The sequence below is a fragment of the Petromyzon marinus genome, chromosome 80 (genome assembly GCF_048934315.1).
Source record: "Petromyzon marinus isolate PM22_M1 ecotype Great Lakes invasive population chromosome 80, UKy_Petmar_22M1.pri1.0, whole genome shotgun sequence".
Classification (NCBI taxonomy): domain Eukaryota; kingdom Metazoa; phylum Chordata; class Hyperoartia; order Petromyzontiformes; family Petromyzontidae; genus Petromyzon; species Petromyzon marinus.
In genome coordinates, this window is record NC_133746.1 from 10,873,409 (window position 1) to 10,895,974 (window position 22,566).

The window sequence follows — 22,566 nt, forward strand, 5'->3', positions numbered from 1 at the left end:
CATCGTCGGGCGCGATGACGTCACGAAGGCGGTAGGGGCTGCAAGTGATTGACGTCGTCCAGTCATCGTCGGGCGCGATGACGTCACGCACGCTGTGGGGCTGCGAGTGAGTGACGTCGCCCGCGATGGAGACAGCGGCCCCATCCGTGCGCGAGGCTTTCTGCGGTGAGCGGTGGTGAGGACTTGTCGGTGAGCGGTGGTGAGGAATCAACGGTGAGCGGTGGTGAGGACTCAACGGTGAGCGGTGGTGAGGACTCATCGGTGATCGGTGGTGAGGACTCATCGGTTGAGCGGTGGTGAGGAATCAACGGTGAGCGGTGATTTCGACGACAGCGGCAGGCACAGCGCCGGCCTTCGTAGGTGGCTATGAGATGTTGACTACCTCGCCTGGTGTACAAGAGGTCGTGGGTTCGATCCCAGACCCTGACCCATGCCTGCTGCTGCTGTATATTTAGAGTTTTACATGTATCTCATCCATCATCATCACGGTGGCTATGAGATGTTGACTACCTCGCCAGGTATACAGGAGGTCGTGGGTTTGATCCCACCCCTGACGCCTGCTGCTGCTGCTGTATATTTAGAGTTTTACATGTATCTCATTCATCATCATCACGGTGGCTATGAGATGTTGACTACCTCGCCTGGTGTACAGGAGGTCGTGGGTTTGATCCCACCCCTGACGCCTGCTGCTGCTGTATATTTGGAGTTTTACATGTATCTCATTCATCATCATCACGGTGGCTAGGAGATGTTAACTACCTCGCCTGGTCTACAGGAGGTCGTGGGTTCGATCCCAGACCCTGACCCATGCCTGCTGCTGCTGCTGTATATTTGGAGTCTGCGTCTCTCTCTCTCATCATCATCATCACGGTGGCCAGGAGATGTTAACTACCTCGCCTGGTATACAGGAGGTCGTGGGTTCGAACCCAATGTTGACGATGCCTGCTGCTGTTGTGGAGAGGTTGGTGGAGTTCCCATACCTCAATTGAAAACTAATTTCTTGAGAACTGCTATTTTTATTAGTTGTCCTTCCCCCTGCACCTCCGATTATCATGGTGGGCTACGTACGGTGCGAAAGAAGTTCAACATGCATACACTGGACTGTATACTACACAATAATATACACTACACTATACACTACACCACTATACACTACACCACTATACAACTATACACGACACTACTACACACAACACCAATATACACTATACCACTATACACTACACCACTATACACTACACTACTATACACTACACCACTATACACTACACCACTATATACTACCTCACTATACACTACACCACTATACACTACACCACTACACACTACACCACTATACACTACACTACTATATACTATACAACTATACACTACACCACTATACACTACACTATACACTACTATACACTACACCACTACACACTACACCACTATACACTACACTACTATATACTATACACTACACCACTATACACTACACTATACACTACACTACTATACACTACACCACTATACACTACACCACTATACACTACACTATACACTACACCACTACACACTACACCACTATACACTACACTATACACAGCACCACTATACACTACACCACTACACACTATACAACTATACACCACACTACTGCACACGACACCACTATACACTACACCACTATACGCTACCCCACTATACACTACACTATACACTACACACCACTACTATACACTACACCACTATACACTACACCACTATACACTACACCACTACACACTACGCAACTATACACGGCACTACTACACCACTATACACTTCACCAATATACACTACACCACTGTGCTACATTGAGAAGTAATTTCTCTCGAACTGTTTTTAGCTTGTTGTCCTTCCCCCCGCACCTCCGATTTAGTATGGCGGGCTACATACGGTGCGAAAGAAGTTCAGCACGCACACATAACAGCGGCGGATTGACAAGGCATCAACTCTCGTTCCCTCCGCGTGCGTCAATGTGTGCCCTAAGCCGAGACTCTCCGGTATTGCTGCTACAGGGAGCGTCCGTGTTTTCCCCTCTAGGTTTCGTAGCGGTCGGCGGTACCCTACGCGAATGATTGAAGTGGATTGACTTTCCCTTTGTGCCCTGGCGCCGAGTGAAAAATGAAAGAAGAAGAAGAAGGAGAGGAAGTGAAGAGGATCTGCTGCCCGGTCTGCAACTGGGTGGTGGTCAGCCTGCCCGCCCTGGAGGACCACATGAAGCGCCACAGGGGCCGGATCGAGCCCGTCGTGTACCGGTGCCCCCACTGCCCGTACAGCACGGACAATCTCAACGTCCTGATCGGCCACCAGGCGACGCACGACGCGGGGGAGTCCCGCAAGTGCGCCGAGTGCGGCAAGGTGTTCGTCGACGCGGAGGTCTTCCGCGAGCACCGGGCGATGCACGACGAGGAGAAGCCGCACAAGTGCGCCGCGTGCGGAGAGGCGTTCAGCCGGGCGGAAGATCTTCGCGCGCACCAGAGGATCCACGGCGGGGCGCCGTACCGGTGCGGCGTTTGCGGGATGGAGTTCACCCGGCCGGATTGCCTCCGCAGCCACCAGAGGACCCACACGGGGGAGAAGCCCTACCGGTGCGACGAGTGCGGCGTGACGTTCGCGTGGTCGGCGAGCCTCCTGTCGCACAAGAGGATCCACACGGGGGAGAAGCTCTACCACTGCACCGTCTGCGGCATGGAGTTTTCCCGCTCGGACTACCTGCGCAGCCACCAGCGGACGCACACGGGCGAGAAGCCGTACAAGTGCGCCGAGTGCGGCGAGGCGTTCTCGCAGTCGGGCGCCCTCCTGGGGCACAAGAGGATCCACACGGGCGAGAGGCCGTACGCGTGCACCGAGTGCGGCAAGGCGTTCGCGCGCTCGTGGGCCCTCCTGGTGCACACGAGGACCCACGCGGAGGAGAAGCCGTACAAGTGCACCGTGTGCGAGAGGGCGTTCGGCCGCTCGGATCACCTGCGCAGCCACCAGAGGACGCACACGGGCGAGAGGCCCCACGCGTGCGGCGTGTGCGGCAAGGCCTTCGCCGAGCCGGTGGCCCTGCGCGTGCACAACAGGGTCCACACGGGCGAGAGGCCGTGCGTGTGCGCCGTGTGCGGGAAGGCGTTCTCGTGCACGGGAGCCCTTCGCACGCACGCCATGGTGCACACGGGCGAGAAGCCCTACGTGTGCGGCCTGTGCGGCAAGGGGTTCCAGCGCTCGGGGGCGCTCAATAAGCACAGGAGGAGCCACGCGGAGGAAAAGGCCTAAGGGGTGATAATGCCTCTTTCAAAAGCACTCGCGGTCCGGAGGCCCTGATGTGAACCAATCCGAGCGACGATCTATAACATGCCGAAAAGTAACCTCTGACGCGCAATATTTGACCGGGAGATAAACATTTTACGTGAACGCAAATGGGACCGGCTAAGCAATGCTGTTTGTGTACATATGTTGAACTTCTTTCGCACCGTGTATAGCCAACCGTGCTCGTAGGAGGTGCGGGGGAAGGGTGACACTAAAATTGCACAGCTCCAGTGGCTTCCGCATATCGGAAGAGCATCCCAGATGGCCGCAGAGCCTCATAGCTAAGTGATAATCCCAAAAACGTGGGATGAGGCTGAAGGAATATATAGTCCAGAGAGACATCGAATGAGAATGATGGTAACGAACCAGATGAGTCGCTATATGCATCAAGAAATACAATTTAAGTTCAAATACAAGTATACAATTCTTTTTGGTTCTTTCGGTAAAGAGTATGGATTCCTGCAGTCACGAAAGCTTCAAAGCAAGTATACAATGTTCACACAATGTCTTCCAATTCATCGGGACCTCAATAACTTCCCGCGTCGTCGCTTGAAGTCACGCCATAAGCACTTTGTGACCCCATGCGCTTAACCTTCAATGCAATTCAACCCCCGATGAAGCTTGGAGAGCGGAATGGAGTTCAAAAGAACTTGCAAACACTTAGATCTTCCACGAAGCTCATGGTCCACCCTAAACCGCATCCACGGTACAAACCATGGCAGCAGCAGATGCAGATACCTGATGCACAAATGTGAAATTTAAAACTCTCCAGTCTGTGACCGTGGTCATCCAGAACAGGACCGTACAACGTATAACGACGACGCAATGTCTCGACCCACAAATACGAAGGACACATCATGGCGACACACTCCGCTGCTCTTGAACGCGGTTATCCGTCTTGACCATCTGAATGTGAAATCGTAGTTGTTCTTCATCTACATCAGGGACCGTGCGACAAGAAGAAAGAATATGAAGACGCAGTATCTGTTAAAACAAAGCAGAGATTGAACTTGGCAATCTGGAGAACGTGTGAAGTGGTTCAATCTCGATTTGAAGCTTTCGTGACTGCAGGAATCCACACTCTTTGGTTCTTTCGGTAAAGTCACGTATGTAGAAAATTAATAGATCACGACGTTTCGATCGCAACAAGAAGCAATCGTCATCAGGTGGGACAGCCACAGCAAGAAAACTCTTGCTGATGACTTTACCAAAAGAGCCGTAGAGTATGAAGTGGTGTTCACCGCAGAGGATGATGGGGTCAAGAAGGTCAGGGAGCTTGGTTCGGAAAAAAAGTTGTATATTGCTCTCTGTACAGAAGGGATAAGTGAGAGTTGGAACCAGACCTTGGGCTAGCAGCCTGGAGCTCAAGAACGTGGGTCTAACAGTGAGCGGCAGTGCAGCGGTTAGCGCACTGTGCTACGAATCCGACTCCCGCTCATGGCCTACATCGGTGATGATTACCTGAAAGGGTCCTGTGCTTCCCCTAGGTCGACTCGGCCTCAAATAAGTACCTGGTGCAGAGCGCCAGGCGGGTAAGGCGCAGCGAGGTGGTACAGTGGGGGAGCACGGTTGGTGCATCTGCACCTAGCCTGGCACAGCAGTAAACCCACCTGGGTCCTGTGACCTGCCAGCAGCGAGAGACTTCCACACTTCACGTGGCCTCAAAGTGCACCTAGCCTGGCACAAGCACCGTGGTGACGTCACTGCCACTTAGTGGAGAACGGCGGCTGTTGTTGTTGTTTGGAGCGGTGGCGCAGCGTTGAGTGCGCTGCGCTACGAACCCAGCACAGAGACCCCGAGTTCAAATTCCCACTCACGACCAACACCACCGCCACCAGTGACAGCGATTATCTGAACCGGTCCTGGGCCTCTCCTAGGTCGACTCGGCCGCCAATGAGTTACCTGGTGTGGTGTGTAGTAGTAAACATCGTCGCTGGGGAGACAAAGGCGGTCGAGGCGTGGTGCTGGCCACCCACCCCCAAATTCGTACTGTTACGGCCTTCATACGTCCTACTTGCTAACAGCACTTGCCACAATTGTCTATTAAGGCTATACGGGGGGTGGTTGTGGGGGGGGGGGTCTTTGACTTTGTATTGGATGTCTCTTAATGGCGAAGACGTAAATGGTAGAAGATGGTTTAGCCACAACGGTGGGATGCCGCCGGGAGTTTGGGTGTAAACCACGGTGGCTATGAGATATTAACTACATTGCCTGGTATACAGGCCGTGGATTTGATCTCGACCTTGACGCTTGCTGTATATTTGGAGGTTGCATGTTCTCCCTGTTGGCGCGTGGATTTTTCTCCGGGTCCTTCGGTTTTTCCCCTCCACATTTAAGCATCGACCTCGCGCGTTGAGAGTATTTGGCCGCTATACATTTCCACATAACGATGAGCCACTTCGTTGAGCAATAATTTGTGATAGTCAAGTTGCTTCTGAAAAATATCTATTTCGTGCAGTGGGCCTTACCTGGTAAAATAAAAAAAATATTACTAGTTGGAAATGTGAAAAAGAGCTTCATAGCTCATTGGATTATTTTTCCTTTCGATTCCGTTCCGATGATGGCAGTGTACATCGATGAAAACCGGCTGTGGAGGGGCTCCGTGTGGCTGGCTTGTCGGAACCACACTTGCAGGCGGGGGGAGTACTGCAGCGGGCAAACACAGATGGCTCAGAGGCAGGGGTGGACTGCCAGAGGCGGCAAAAGGCCCTGGCAGAGTCGGTGGAGCGTTGCGATGGGCAGACGCCAGTGGGCAGGCTTAGTTGGGGGTGGAACGGGTTCATTTTGATGGGTTCACACCCATTCAATACTGGTGATGTGTAGGATTGACCTCGCACCCATTTAATGCTCGTGGTCTGTAGGGTTGACCTCGCACCCATTCAATGCTCGTGGTCTGTAGGATTGACCTCACCCATTCAATGCTCGTGGTCTGTAGGGTTGAGCTCACACCCATTCAATGCTTGTGGTCTGTAGGGTTGACCTCGCACCCATTCAATGCTCGTGGTCTTTAGGGTTGACCTCGCACCCATTTAATGCTCGTGGTCTGTAGGGTTGACCTCGCACCCATTCAATGCTCGTCTGTAGGATTGACCTTGCACCCATTCAATGCTCGTGGTCTGTAGGATTGACCTCACACCCAATGCTCGTGGTCTGTAGGGTTGAGCTCGCACCCATTCAATGCTCGTGGTCTGTAGGATTGACCTCACCCATTCAATGCTCATTGTAGGATTGACCTCGCACCCATTCAATGCTCGTGGTCTGTAGGATTGACCTCACACCCAATGCTTGTGGTCTGTAGGGTTGACCTCGCACCCATTCAATGCTCGTGGTCTGTAGGATTGACCTCTCACCCATTCAATGCTCGTGGTCTGTAGGGTTGAGCTCGCACCCATTCAATGCTCGTGGTCTGTAGGATTGACCTCACCCATTCAATGCTCGTGGTCTGTAGGGTTGACCTCACACCCATTCAATGCTCGTGGTCTGTAGGATTGACCTCGCACCCATTCAATGCTCGTGGTCTCTTGGGTTGACCTCACACCCATTCAATGCTCGTGGTCTGTAGGATTGACCTCACACCCATTCAATGCTCGTGGTCTGTAGGGTTGAGCTCACACCCATTCAATGCTTGTGGTCTGTAGGATTGACCTCGCACCCATTTAATGCTCGTGGTCTGTAGGGTTGACCTCGCACCCATTCAATGCTCGTTGTCTGTAGGATTGACCTCGCACCCATTCAATGCTCGTGGTCTGTTGGGTTGACCTCACACCCATTCAATGTTCGTGGTCTGTAGGATTGACCTCACACCCATTCAATGCTCGTGGTCTGTTGGGTTGACCTCGCACCCATTCAATGCTCGTGGTCTTTAGGGTTGACCTCGCACCCATTCAATGCTCGTCTGTAGGATTGACCTCGCACCCATTCAATGCTCGTGGTCTGTAGGATTGACCTCACACCCAATGCTCGTGGTCTGTAGGGTTGAGCTCGCACCCATTCAATGCTTGTGGTGTGTAGGGTTGACCTCGCACCCATTCAATGCTTGTGGTCTGTAGGGTTGACCTCACACCCATTCAATGCTCATTGTAGGATTGACCTCGCACCCATTCAATGCTCGTGGTCTGTAGGATTGACCTCACACCCAATGCTCGTGGTCTGTAGGGTTGAGCTCGCACCCATTCAATGCTTGTGGTCTGTAGGGTTGACCTCACACCCATTCAATGCTCGTGGTCTGTAGGATTGACCTCGCACCCATTCAATGCTCGTTGTCTGTAGGATTGACCTCGCACCCATTCAATGCTCGTGGTCTGTAGGATTGACCTCACACCCAATGCTCGTGGTCTGTAGGGTTGAGCTCACACCCATTCAATGCTTGTGGTCTGTAGGGTTGACCTCACACCCATTCAATGCTCGTGGTCTGTAGGATTGACCCCGCACCCATTCAATGCTCGTTGTCTGTAGGGTTGACCTCACACCCATTCAATGCTTGTGGTCTGTAGGATTGACCTCGCACCCATTCAATGCTTGTGGTGTGTAGGATTGACCTCGCACCCATTCAATGCTTGTGGTCTGTAGGGTTGACCTCACACCCATTCAATGCTCGTGGTCTGTAGGGTTGAGCTCGCACCCATTCAATACTCATGGTCTGTAGGGTTGACCTCTAAAATACAGCTCTTTCAAAGAAAGCCAGTGATTTGTTCTTTCCTCAATGCAGTTCTACATTCGCATTTGATCATTATAGCTATGCAGAGGAAGAACAAAGGCGAGTATGAACAGAGGCGTTCCACGCTTTGACAGTGGCAATTTTTGGAACGCAGAATGTTATTTTTCAACAAACATGTCCGTATCGCTTGTCGAGAGCAGCGGTGGCCAACAGGTAACAGACCAAGAGCCACAAAGTACCCGTGAGTTAGGGGCCGTCCATAAATGACGTCACTCACCTGGCGGGGGGGGGGGGTCAGACATTTGTGACTGTGTGACAAGGGGGGGGGGGGAGGTTTGAGAAATGTGACGTCACATCAAAATGCGCAACTTTAAATAAATATAGGCAACACGTTCTACTTATACTCTTGGTTCTCTCGGTAAAGTCACAGAGATAACACGAAACAATAACATTCTCACGACGTTTCGACTGCAACAGAGTCGAAACGTCGTGAGAATTTTATTGTTTTATATTTGTATTATTATTTTATTGCTTCCCTTCTACGTGACTTTACCGAAAGAACCATGAATATGAATTCCTGCAGTCACGAAAATTTAAATCAAAACGTTCTACATAATGAAATAGACTTTAATACATGCATTCTCCTACAACATCAGAGTGCAGCGCCACATTAAATACGCACTACAATGACAATAGTTTAAAACTATTTGAAGCATGTTTTATCTTTTTTTTGGGGGGGGGAAGAGCTTTGTGACATCATATTTGAGGGGGGAGGGGGTTTGACTTTTTATGGCGTCGCGTAACGAAGGGGGTGGGGGGTAAAAAATCGTCCCAAATCGCGTTACGTCATTTATGGATGGCCCCATACACAGATACACAGAGACCCACAGAGATACACAGAGACCCACAGAGATACACAGACCCACAGAGATACACAGAGATACACAGACCCACAGAGATACACAGAGACCCACAGAGATACACAGAGACCAATAGAGATACATAGAGACCCACAGAGATATATAGAGACCTACAGAGATACACAGACCCACAGAGATACACAGAGACCCACAGAGATACACAGATACCCACAGAGATACACAGAGACCAATAGAGATACATAGAGACCCACAGAGATATATAGAGACCTACAGAGATACACAGAGACCCACAGAGATACACAGATACCCACAGAGATACACAGAGACCAATAGAGATACATAGAGACCCACAGAGAGATATATAGAGACCTACAGAGATACACAGAGACCCACAGAGATACACAGAGACCCACAGAGATACACAGAGACCCAAAGAGATACATAGAGACCCACAGAGATATATAGCGACCCACAGAGATATATAGAGACCTACAGAGATACACAGAGACCCACAGAGATACACAGAGACCCACAGAGATACACAGAGACCCACAGAGACCCACAGAGATACACAGAGATACACAGAGACCCACAGAGATACACAGAGACCCACAGAGATACACAGAGACCCACAGAGCCCCATAGAGATACACACAGACCCATATATTAAACTATTTTTGTTGTTACCAGGTAAGGCCCCACTGAGCTACGTGGTTGCTCTCGTCAGAAGCGACCCTGGGCCATCACAACATAAGGCCGTAATTATAATAAAAATATATTATATATACACTATAATATAATTATACTATCATTATACTATATATTATACTATATTATATATTATATTATATTGGGGGGGGGGGACACATCCCCCCCAAAATATTAAAACATGCTCAAAATGTCCCCCCCAATATATTGCTATAAAATACATTTGTTCATATGATTGTGGTTATTTTTTATTAATCCCTAATCTCTGTCATTACATATACAATGAAACAAGAAAAGGTAAAACAGAATAAAAACAGAGCAATGTAAATACAATAACACTATTAGACATTGTTAAAAAATAAATAAAAAGTCCATCCTATGTGTTAGTGAATTTTTAAAAATATTTTAGGCAGGAAATTTGTTTTCAAATTTAGATTTTTTTCTGGGGGGGGGGACCCCAGACCCCCTGGAAGATTTGGTCTCCCCCAATGTTGATTCCATGGCTACGGCCTTGCAACATGATAGGAGCTCAACCAAGGTGGCTAAAATCAATAATCGTGTGGAAATGTACAGCAGCAGCAGCATCCACAAACACTCTAAACGCGTGGCGATGTTGATTCTAAAAACTGGAGGATCCGGAGAAAATCTACGTGATCAAGGGGAGAGAGAGAGACGCAGACTCCAAATCTACAGCAGCAGCAGGCATCAAGGTTGGGGATCGAACCCACGGCCTTCTGCACACCAGGCGAGGTAGTCAACATCTCCTAGCCACCTCAGCCCCCTCGAATCACGTTTCAGTTTTCAGTTTTATTTGGTATAGCCCTGTGAGCCATTCGGCTCTTGAATCGGGTGCAACCGCAACAAACAAAAAACAACATGAACAAGAAAACATCTTCAAGTGTCGGACAAAGAGACACAGACAGAGAGAGAGACAGAGACACAGAGAGACACGGAGACACTGAGAGACAGACAGAGACACAGAGAGACAGACAGAGACACAACAACCGCCATTCGCCACTAAGTGGTGGTGACATCACCACGACGCTTGTGCCAGGCCATGTGCACCTTGAGGCCACGTGAAGTGTCGAACACCCGCTGGCAGGAGGTCACGGGGCAGACCCAAGTGCCACGGGTCGACTGACTAAGATGACTGAGATGACTGGCTGATGCATCATCTGTGCCCCCTACTGTGCCAACCTGCTGTGCTTTAGCCACCCGGCGCTCCGCTCGTTGTTGTGAGCGTCGCTCCTCCGCCCTCCGTTGTTGTTGGAGGGCGACTGCCTCCAACTGCCCAGTAGCGTCCTTCATGAGCCTCTTCCACAGAGGCTGATCTTGACACTGCTGGTACCAGTCATCGGCAAGTCCACTCAGCTCCACGTCCTCCTGTATCACATCACTCCATCTCTTCTCTAGCCCGTGCCACGCCCATTTAGCCCCCTCGATCCGGCCGAACAAAAGCTGTTTCGGCATGCGGTGGCTGGGCATGCGGGCTACATGATCCAGCTGACGCAGCCTTGCCTGCTGGAGGAGCTCACCGATGGGACCTTGCCCAGATCTTTCAAAGATTTGTGAGCTCACATAATCCAGCCTGGTTAAACCCAGGATGGATCGTAGGCAGGCTAGCTTAAATGTTTCTAACCGGCGAAGATGTTTCATTAGGGGGGTCCACGTTTCGCAAGCGTAGAGAAGGGAGGGAATGACCGTGGCCGAGAAGACCTGAAGCTTAGTGCGGAGCGACAGACCAGGTAGCCTCCACACAGCGTTACGCAACCGCTTAAAAGATATTGCCGCTCAACTGATTCGGAGTGAGACCTCTGCTGTTAAACTGGAGCCAGTCATAAGCACATTGCCCAGGTATGGGAAACTCTCCACTCTCTCCACAACTGCCCCATCACCGATTGGGAGTTGTGGGGGTGGAGTGTCCGATGATACAAAATACCCAGGCAGGTGCTTAGTTTTGGTGGGGCTGATGGTAAGGCCCCATCTCTTAGTGGCACGCTCCAGTCTCAGCAGCAGCGTCTCCAACTCCTCTGAATGAGTAGCTATTACCAAATCATCGGCATACATAACGTGGTTAAGCAATAGGGAGCCATCCCTTGACCGCACCCGGGCATCAATCAGCCTCCCATTATATCTGTACCAAATGTAGATTCCCCCAGTACAGCTATTGAAGGCTTCACCAACTACGTGGTCAAAATAGATGTTAAATAATGTGGGAGCCATAGGACATCCCTGTCGCACCCCAAGGTGTACAGGGAATGGCTCTGACTCCCGGCCACGTAGTTTTACCCGGGCCCGCTCACCATCATGAAGGTCCTTAATGATCGTGAGTAGAGGGTCAGGGACTCCAAAAGCACGAAGAACCAAGAGCCCAGGCCTACTGATGGTATCATAGGCCTTGACCAGGTCAATAAAGCAGAGATGTAGGTCTTGTTGGAATTCCCCACACCTCTGCCGTAGCAGACGGACAGAAAATATGGCATCTGTGCAGGACCGCCCTTTCCTGAAACCGCATTGGGGCTCTGCAAGCCTCTCCTCAGCGTGCCTGGCAAGACGATGTTGAATAATCCTTGCCAGGACCTTTCCCGGCACACTGAGGAGTGAGATTCCCCTGTAGTTGTTACAGTCTGTGCGGTCCCCCTTCTTAAAGAGGGGGACCACCAGGGCATCCTTCCAATCCTGCGAAACCCGTCCAGTGGTCCAGACTGTTGTTATGATGTCATATAGGGCAGTCTGTGCACAAACGCCACCATCCCTCAGCATTTCACTTGGGAGATCATCTCTGCCCGGTGCCTTTCCTGGTCTCAGACTCCGGATCGCCTTCAGTACTTCCTCAACAGATGGCACCTCAGCCAGCCACTCACAGGGGGTGACTTCTTCCAATGTAAGGCACCGCAGCCTTAGCAGGGTCATCCTCACTTTGTGCCACGATGTTTTCCTGGCTGAGGGATTTCCCCTCCCCCACGACTTCACGGAAATGCTCAGCAAATCTGCAAACCTGTTCCTGGGGGTTGGAGATTGGATCACCGTTTTTTCCCCTAATGATGGTAATAGGTGTGGCGCTGCAGGTTACTTTTTTGATGGAGTTAAATAGTGATTTGTGATCGCGGGCCACTGAGGCAGACTCCATCTCCTCAGCAACCCGCGACCACCACCCATCCTTGCAGCGCCTCACGGCTCTCCGAACCTCCGAGCGAAGGCTGCGGTAAGCCTCCTCATTCTCTGACGTGGGATTCTGTAGCCAAAGACAGTGGGCCTATCACTTTTTCTCAACTATCCTGAACACCTCCTCTGTCAGCCAGGGTCTTTGGGGAGGTCTGGACCACGTACCCAAAGCAGCCATTGCAGCTGCATTAGTCACAGTCCTAAACCTCGCCCATTTACCCTCGACATCAGGAGGAGTGGGGGATGATGCCAACCCCAGCCGCAAGCGATGATGAAATTCTCGCTTGCATCTTTCATCAGATAACTGAGACCAGGCCACTTTAGGTTGGAATGGGGTCCGGGTGTACACCCACCACCGGAGTGGAAGAATGGCAAGCGCATCTTACAGATGACTAGTCGATGGTCAGAGGGCAGATCAGCTCCATGGTAGGTCCTGGTGTCAAGGACATGGGCTCGCATCCGCTGGTCCATCACTATGTAGTCCGGCAGATGTTCTTGCTTGGACACGGCATGCAGGTGTGGATGCGCCGATGCCAGAACAGCGTGTTGGTAATTACAAGCCCTTGGGCTGCACAAAAAATCTAGCAGCCTCCTACTGTTGTTATTGAGCTGATATGGCCCATGCCCTCCAATCACCCCAGACCAGGTGCCAGCATCATGACCAACTCGGTCATTGAAGTCACCCAATAAGATGACTCTATCCCGAGGGGCCACTTTAGCCAGCACCTGTGACAGGTCGTAGAAGGCATCTGACTCATCGGCTTTGCCTGCATCCCTCCACGGATGTTCGTCTTCGGTGGTGGCATAAGTAACCACGACCACCACTCCTTGCCTCCGGTTGATGGGAAGGCGAGCCCAAAGTAGCCTGGGGCTTACAGCTTCCCAGACTTAGACACACATACACACAGACACACATACACACCGACACACAGAGACACACACTGACAATGAAACAAAGATACACAACAACCGCCATTCGCCACTAAGTGGCGGTGACGTCACCACGACGCTGGTGCCAGTCTGCACGTTGTGTCTCTCTGTCTGAGTCTCTGTCTGTGTCTCTCTGTCTCCCTGTCTGTGTCTCTCTGTCTGTGTTTCTCTGTCTCTGTCTGTGTCTCTCTGTCTCTGTCTGTATCTCTCTGTCTGTGTCTCTCTGTCTGTTGCTCTCTGTCTCTCTGTCTGTGTCTCTCTGTCTCTCTGTCTGTGTCTCTCTGTCTCTGTCTGTGTTTCTCTGTCTGTGTCTCTCTGTCTGTGTCTCTCTGTCTGTGTCTCTCTGTCTCTGTCTGTATCTCTCTGTCTCTCTGTCTGTGTCTCTCTGTGTCTCTCTGTGTCTCTGTCTGTGTCTCTCTGTCTGTGTCTCTGTGTCTCTCTGTGTCTCTGTCTCTCTGTCTGTCTCTCTGTGTCTCTCTGTCTGTGTCTCTGTCTGTGTCTCTCTGTGTCTGTCTGTGTCTGTCTGTCTGTCTCTCTGTCTGTCTCTCTGTCTGTGTCTCTCTGTGTCTCTGTCTGTGTCTCTCTGTCTGTGTCTCTGTCTCTCTGTCTCTCTGTCTGTGTCTCTGTCTGTGTCTCTGTCTGTGTCTCTCTGTCTGTGTCTCTGTCTGTGTCTCTGTCTCTGTCTGTGTCTCTGTCTGTGTCTCTGTCTCTGTCTGTGTCTCTCTGTCTGTGTCTCTGTCTGTGTCTCTGTCTGTGTCTCTCTGTCTGTGTCTCTCTGTCTGTCTCTCTGTCTGTGTCTCTCTGTCTCTGTATCTCTCTGTGTCTCTCTGTCTGTGTCTCTGTCTGTATCTCTCTGTCTGTGTCTCTGTCTGTGTCTCTGTCTGTGTCTCTCTGGCTGTGTCTCTGTCTGTGTCTCTGTCTGTGTCTCTGTCTGTGTCTCTCTGTCTGTGTCTCTCTGTCTGTGTCTCTGTCTGTGTCTCTCTGTCTGTGTCTCTCTGTCTGTGTCTCTGTCTGTGTCTCTCTGTCTGTGTCTCTCTGTCTGTGTCTCTCTGTGCGTACAGTACTGCATGATCTTCGTAAGGCCGCAAGCAGAACTGTACGTTCCCGTGACGTCACGTCTCTCCGTAGCCTGACAGTGACGTCACGTTATCCACTATCATGACTGTCGTCACGTTCGCCCCTATCCCGACGATGACGTCACGCCAACCCCTCCGACAGTGACGTCACATTCTCTCTATCCTGACAGTGACGTCACGTCACCCCTTATCACGACAGTGACGTCGCGCCCGGATGTTTGTGAATCGGCGGCGGAAGCAGACGCGAATGCGTGAGTGGGCAATCCCAGATTCGGTTTAATAATAAAATATGAAAAAAATATAATTATACTTAATATAACAAACATATTATTTATGTTCAATGTAACATATTTACGCGAATCTAGCCACCCCTCCCCCCCCGAAAAAAATGGGAGAGTGAGTGTCTCGACAAAACAAACAATTGGTTTAACACGTAGTAGGAGTCCAGATAATAGGGTTATTTTGGGTTGAATCGCGTAAATATAAAAATGTTGTGTTGTTAAACCCGCCGCCACCCGACACGGCCAATTTGTAAGGTTTGTCACGCATACAGAGCATGCCAATTCGTTACTAGTACAGCACTAATGTATAGTGTAGTGTGCAGCGTAGTGTATAGTAGTGTATGGTGTAGTGTATGGTGTAGTATATAGTGTAGTGTCTATTAGTGTATAGTGTAGTGGATGGTGTAGTGTATAGTGTAGTACAACACCAATTGTATGTTGGGTGAGTAAATCTACTACAATATTCACAATTATAGTGTGTGGTGTATATTGTGTAGTGTATAGTGTAATGTATAGTGTATATTATAGTGTGTAGTGTAAAGCGTAGTATATAGTGTAGCGTGTAGTGTATAGTGTAGTATATAGTGTAGTGTATAGTGTAGAATATAGTGTATAATGTGCAGTGTATAGCGTGTAGTGTATAGTGTAGTATATAGTGTAGTGTATAGTGTAGTATATAGTGTAGTGTATAGTGTATAATGTGCAGTGTATAGCGTGTAGTGTATAGCGTGTAGTGTATAGTGTGCCGTGTATAGTGTGCAGTATATAGTGTAGTGTATAGTGTAGTGTATAGTGTGTATATTATAGTGTGTAGTGTATAATGTGCAGTGTATAGTGTAGCGTGTAGTGTATAGTGTAGTATATAGTGTATAATGTGCAGTGTATAGCGTGTAGTGTATAGTGTAACGTGTAGTGTATAGTGTAGTTTATAGTGTATAATGTGCAGTGTATAGCGTGTAGTATATAGTGTAGCGTATATCATGTAGTGTACTGCGTGTAGTAGTATATACTGTGTAGTATTTAGTGTAGTGTATAGTGTAGTGTATAGTGATGAAGTGTATAGTGTAGACTATACACTTCGTGATAAATGTATTGTTTTATATATTTTTTATTTTATTGTTTCCCTTCCACGTGGTGACTTTACCGAAAGAACCAAGATTATGAATCCCTGCAGTCATGAAAGCTTTAAATCAAAATTTAAACTCTGATAATATTATATGGCAATGTCTTATAAACTAATTAGCCTACACCAGAGAGAGCAGCATCCTTCTGTATCGCCTAGTCTCACCACCAGTGTTACTAGACCAGTATAATGATATATAAAATTTTGATTTAAAGCTTTCGTGACTGCAGGGATTCATATTCTTGGTTCTTTCGGTAAAGTCGCGTAGAAGGGAAACAATAAAATAATAAAAATATAAACCACAGCAAGAAATTTTTGTTTCTAATTTTTCTTGCTGTGGTTGTGTTGCAGTCGAAACGTCGTGAAATTTTTAATGTTTTATATTTTTATTATTTTATTGTTTCCCTTCTACGTGACTTTACCGAAAGAACCAAGAATATAATATATTATTACTTACGTAGGCACTACCTTTAATACTAATGTAATTATTGTGTTATGTGCATTGTTTTTTAAACTAATTGGCCTACACCAGAGAGAGCAGCATCCTTCTGTATCGCCTAGTCTCACCACCAGTGCCAGACGAGAGAACAACGTCAAAAGGCGAACAGTGATTTGTTTACTTTTCCTACACTTTGCACTCCTATTGTGTTTGTGTATTGTTTGTTGGTGTTACGTTCTGACCCCGTGCTCCTACTGGACATCTGTGAAAAAAGAGCTTTATAGCTCATCGGATTAAAGATTGATTCTGATTGTGAACTTGCAGTCGCCTTGGACATGGGAAAAGGGTTGACGTGAAGACAAGAGGAGAGCATTGATTTCCTTATTTATGCTTTGCATTGCGCGCCCCAGTGCTGACACGGACGGACGGACGGAGCAAAGATGAAGATCTTCTGCCCGATCTGCAAGTGGCTCGTGGTCAGCCTGCCCGCCCTGGAGGACCACATGAAGCGGCACAGGGGGTGTACCGAGCCCACGCTGTTCCGGTGCCCCCACTGCCCCTTCAACACGGACAAGCTGAACGTGTTCATCGACCACCAGGCGACGCACGACGCTCGCGCGTCGGACAAGTGCGCGAAGTGCGGCAAGGTCTTTATAGACGCCGAGGTCTTCCGTGAGCACCAGGCGGCGCACTCCGCGGAGAAGCCCTACGGGTGCACTGGTTGCGAACTGGCATTCAGTCGGTCGCAGGACCTCGACGAGCACCAGAGGACACACGCCAGCAAGGAGCCCTACCGGTGCGGCGTCTGCGATGCGACGTTCGCGAAGGCGACGACCTTCATCTCGCACAGGAGCACGCACGCCAGCAAGAAGCTCTACCACTGCACCGTCTGCGGCATGGAGTTTTCCCGCTCGGACCACCTCCGCAGCCACCAGCGGACGCACACGCGGGAGAAGCCGTTCGCGTGCGCCGAGTGCGGCGAGGCGTTCTCGCAGTCGGGCGCCCTCGTCCGGCACCAGAGCGTACACACGAGCGAGAAGCCCTACAAGTGCTCGGTGTGCGGCAAGGCGTTCGCCCGGTCGCAGTACCTCCTGATGCACAGGAGGAGGCACACGGGCGAGAGGCCGTACGCGTGCGACGTGTGCGGGAAGGCGTTCGCGCAGGCCAGGGTCCTCCTCGGGCACAAGAGGACGCACACGGGCGAGAGGCCGTACGCGTGCGCCGTGTGCGGCAGGGCCTTTGCTGAGCCGGTGGCCCTACGCATACACAACAGGATCCACACGGGCGAGAAGCCGTACGAGTGCGCCGCGTGCGGGAAGGCGTTCTCGTGCGCCGGGGGGCTTCGCGCCCACACGATGGTGCACACCGGCGAGAAGCCCTACAAGTGCAACCTGTGCGAGAAGGCGTTCCAGCGCTCGGGTGCGCTCAAAACGCACAGGAGGAGCCACGCGGAGGAAAAACCCCGAGAGTGAAAGCGCCCTCGCGGGTCGGAGAGGTCCCTCGGCTCTCATGCCCGAGAAATGATGCCGGCACGGAGAGCTGAAATACGATATTTACCCCAAAATTTGAAAAACAGTTTGGTGGCTGCCTGGTTGGGCTGACACGCGGGCGAGCCCAATGCACGCGGTGGTAATGTCGCCTGCATCCCACAGCAGCGTAGAGCCCGAGTTCGTGCATCTTCATGCCAGCACGCGTCCGTTCTCGTACCGCCCTCTCGCGTGGCGAACTTGTTGCGACAAAAAAAAAAAACTATTTGGCCTCTCCGGCCATTGCCCCACAGCTGTGGAATGAGACCGGCCACGGAAAGTTCCACAACACTCGCCGAGTCACGTACGCGAACGTACGCACGTGTGCGTGTACGTTGAACTCGTTTCGCACCGTACGTAGGCAACCACGCTAATCGGAGGTGTGGGGTGGGGGGGGGGGGAAAGGGACAATAAACGCAACAAGTAGTTCTAAAGAAATTCGTTTTCAACGTAGATTTAAAAGTGCATAGCTCCCTTATGCTTCCTAATATCGGAAGGAAGAGCGTTCCGGATGGCCGCAGAAACAGCGCATCTGAGAGTGCATGATGCAGTGACCGTCTTTGTTCGACGGGTTAGCCGGAAACCGCTGCTGCTGCTGCTGCGAGAATGACCGGAATTCGCGTGATGTTGGTTCATGCTCCTTGACGAGATCAGCGATATATTGTCGTGCTTCATTTGTGGCAAGCGCTCTGCGTGTAATGAGCGCGGCGACCTTTATAGCAATGTTTTCGTTCGGCAAATGGTCATGTAAGTTACGGCCGAAATCACCATCCGCATGCACGAGTCGTCCCCGGCTTATCGCGAATCCGTTTGGCACAAGCGATTTACAAAGTTAGGGGCGGACGCCCGATCGCCACGCTCGACTTAACAGGATTTTACACCCTTGTCCGTGGGGTTTTTCAGAAGCCGAAATTTTCCGCCACGTTCCCGCGTAGGGTACGGTACCCGAGGGTGAGGAGGCAACAGGCGCGTCGCGGGCGGCTGTGGTGACAGCGGCCGCAGCAGCGAGCCCCCCCCCCCGCACTCAGTCTTTGTTCCACCTCGTGCCAGCTCGTGCACGTGTTTTATCTCACTCTTCTATCCCTTTGCGTTTGCTCGAATACTACGACAGTGAAACCTTGGATTGCGAGTAACTTGGTCTGCGAGTGTTTTGCAAGACGAGCAAAAATTTGAAGTAAATATTAATTCGATTAACGAGCGAGGGTCTTGCAATACGGGCAGTGCACGTGTGCACGCTTTGTACTGCCGAGCGTCACGTGATCACACAACTGATACACGAGTGCTTTGGATTACAAACACGTTTCCGGAACGAATTATGCTCGCAATCCAAGGTTTTACTGTATAATCAGTCAAGAATGTGTGTGTTCCGTGCGTGACGTCACTCCACATGAGGCCCACCCACCCGCGTGACGTCACTCAACATGAGGCCCACCCCCCCCCCTCATTGACATTCATGAGCGGGTGGATTTTTACACTTAATGCAGAGGAAGGTCGAGCTGAATTAAATAATTTATTACGCAAAGTCACTTCAAATATGACGTTTCTTTACAGAAAGTGACGGTAAAAAAATAAATATACGCAGCACACTGGAACATCCGTGTGTGACGTCACTGAAAAAGAGCCCCCCCCCCCCTTCATTAATATTCATGCCCAGCGTGGAAATTTACACGAACGCACAAGAAGGCCGCGCACTCCACATGCCGCACCCCTCCCTGAATTAATAATCCTGAGTGGGTAACGTGACTCCACATGCCGCAGCACTCCACAATAACCATGAGGGGGTGACGTCACACCACATGCCGCACCCCTGCACAATAACCATTAACGGGTGACGTCACTCCACACGGGGAAACCCCCCCCCCTCATTACAGATCATGAGCTGAACAATTTTTCCATTGAATATTTAACATTTACTGCAATATACACCCGTCCTTGGACGGGCAAAAAAAGCTAGTCTATTATAAAAGCCCGGCATCCCATTTGTACGTTTGTCCGTCAACTAAATGATGAGAGCCTTTCGGAAGGCATTAAAAAAGTTATAGAAAGTGGACCCCCCCCCCCCCCCCCGCAGATGTGGGGGTAAAAAGTTGATCCAACAGGTTTACAAAAATGGTTAACCCCCCTGCCCAAAAAAATGAAGTCACTCCACTCCCACCCCCTAAAAAGACATTTCTTTTGTAGGCATGTATGCCTACACACCCTACATACAATAGATTCAGCAGTACATACTACACACCCTACATTTAATAGAGTCAGCTGATACTACTGACTTGTATGGTATGTAGGGTGTGTTGTACGTAGGGTGTGTAGGCATAAGTATATGCCTACACACCCTACATACAATAGAGTCGGTATCTGCTGACTTGTATCTACTGACTATTGTATGTAGGGTGTCAATCTCGATTTGAAGCTTTCGTGACTACAGGAATCCATACTCTTTGGTTCTTTCGGCAAAGTCACGTAGGTAGACTAATAATAAATCACGACGTTTCAGTCGCAACAACAAGCAACCGTCTTCAGGTGAGAGAATTATAATCATCGGTTGACGGCTCAGAATCGTTAGTTAGCGATCCAAAAAACACGCCCTCGTTGACGTCACGACACCATATATGGGCAAAGACGTCCACTTCCAAGTGTTTGCTTTTATTTGTCCGCTGTTATCGTATTACAGCGCTCCCTCGTGGTGGCTATGGTGTTTACGATATCCAAGGCAAAAAAACCGTCCTATACACAAAGACGCTGCTGTCCAACGATGTCTAACATCCTTTACACGTTTTTTGTTTGTTACTGGGTGCAACTGTGAACAACAGCCATATCAGACATGAGTGCAGTCTAATCGGCATAATCATCGGTTCACTGAAACTCAAAAGACCGACTCCTCCGAGGCGTGCGGTGACATTCGGAGATGTCCACGTGGTGCTCGGCATTTGAAGGCCCCCGGAGACCAGAATCGATGAATTCACTGACAATGTGTTCGGGAAGACAAGTTCCATATCCGGACAGCAGAGTGAAGAAGAACGGTGACAGGGAGCAATGTTCTGGCAACTGTATGGTGGGAGGCAAAGGCCAATCTCATCAAGTTGCGCTACAACCGGCTGCATCACCACCAGGCGGCGGCAATTCTGACCCCAAAATCGATAGAACGAGCCCGTTGCATGAATCAAAATGCAAGAGCGTCGTCTGAGCCCGCGCTCGGCCAGCAACCACGTGCGAATGTGAAAAGAAAAAGTCAAAAGACAAAAGACTGTTGCGATCTGCCTTTTAATGTCGAAACCAAAGCCTCTGTTACAATCACCGTCACCCGCACCCCATAGGAGCGCCAACGTGACCACCACCGTGACCGCCACCGTGACCGCCACCGTGAACCCCACCGCCACTGCGACCGCCCTCCAGGGGCAGCTGCAGAGTTGACCGTCAATAGCAGTGACCACCTTGTCGACATCATAATCATCATCGGCACCACCATCATCATCATCATCGTCGTCGTAACTGTTAACACCAGCACCGTAATGTATGAAAAATATTGAATCTACCAACGTAATCAATACCAATACCCGCCATTCGCCACTAAGTGACGGTGACATCACCACTGCGCCTGTGCCAGGCCAGGTGCACTTTGGGGCCACGTGAAGTGTCGAATGCTCTCGCTGCTGGCAGGAGGAGGTCATGTGGCTGACCAAGATGACTGACAGATGCACCAGCTGTGCCCCCGACAGTGCTAATTAATCACCACCACCACTTTTGCATCGTGCATCATAACTCAACGCCACCTTTCAGTAAGTGGAAGGTTAACGATTGAACCACAGTCGTGCAACTGTGGCCGTGCAAACCAATACCTATAGACCCATACAGCAAACCCACAGATACCCTCAGAGACTTGTAGACATACGCAGAGACAGATACATTAAAGACAAGCCAGAGCAGCGTGACTGGCCATGCAACCCAAACTACGGACCTTCTAGCAGTAAACCCACGGCGGTTTACACGAACTCTCTCTCTCTCTGCTGAAGCCCTCTCGTCGTGGTGGCCAGGAGACGTCAACATTGGCATCAAGCTCTGAGTCAGTGATCGTGATGTTGATGGTGGTGGTGTTGATGATGGTGATGGTGGTATTTATGGTAGTGGTGTTGAGAAATGATGGTGGTTGATCTGGAGAAGTGAGACAGGGGCCGGGATCCTCTGTGTAACGATGCTGTTGTTGATGATGTTGATGGTGGTGTTGATGGTAGTGGTATTGAGAAGTCACGGTGGTCTATCTGGAGTAGTAGGGAGACAGGGGCCGGTATCCTCTGCGCAAGGATCGCTTTTTGCGGTAGACGAGGGCGACCGCCACAATGAAGGCGGCGGCGATGACGGCGATCGGAGTCACGAACTGCGACACAGCCACTGTGGTGCGGGGAGAGAGACAAGTGCACATCGTCACCATCACATCGTCATCGTCACCATCACATCATCATCATCG

General features: G+C 50.4%; 2 protein-coding genes across 2 annotated transcripts in view; one reads left to right on the plus strand and one right to left on the minus strand.

Annotated features, from left to right (window-relative positions):
• Positions 1 to 17: 17 nt before the first annotated feature.
• On the plus strand, positions 18 to 19,696 carry LOC116958672 (uncharacterized). Its single transcript, XM_076057296.1, has 3 exons — positions 18 to 285; positions 2,068 to 3,282; positions 16,995 to 19,696. Exons 2-3 carry the CDS (start codon positions 2,149 to 2,151, stop codon positions 18,048 to 18,050), a joined length of 2,190 nt encoding a protein of 729 aa, XP_075913411.1. The 5' UTR covers positions 18 to 285; positions 2,068 to 2,148; the 3' UTR covers positions 18,051 to 19,696.
• Positions 19,697 to 21,349: 1,653 nt separating this feature from the next.
• Positions 21,350 to 22,566, minus strand: part of LOC116958659 (IgGFc-binding protein-like) — a 70,745-nt gene continuing 69,528 nt past the window's right edge. The window contains exon 33 of the mRNA XM_076057298.1: positions 21,350 to 22,490. Within this exon, the coding sequence (XP_075913413.1) occupies positions 22,357 to 22,490 (134 nt within the window). The 3' untranslated portion in view covers positions 21,350 to 22,356. The remainder of the gene's footprint in view (positions 22,491 to 22,566) is intronic.

What these genes read in the sequence shown, in the direction of transcription:
- LOC116958672 (XM_076057296.1), top strand. Translation starts at nt 2,149, where the DNA reads ATGAAAGAAGAAGAAGAAGGAGAGGAAGTGAAGAGGATCTGCTGCCCG. An exon ending in GCCACGCGGAGGAAAAGGCC is followed by an intron (nt 3,283 to 16,994) that starts TAAGGGGTGATA and finishes CCCCAGTGCTGA; the next exon opens with CACGGACGGACGGACGGAGC.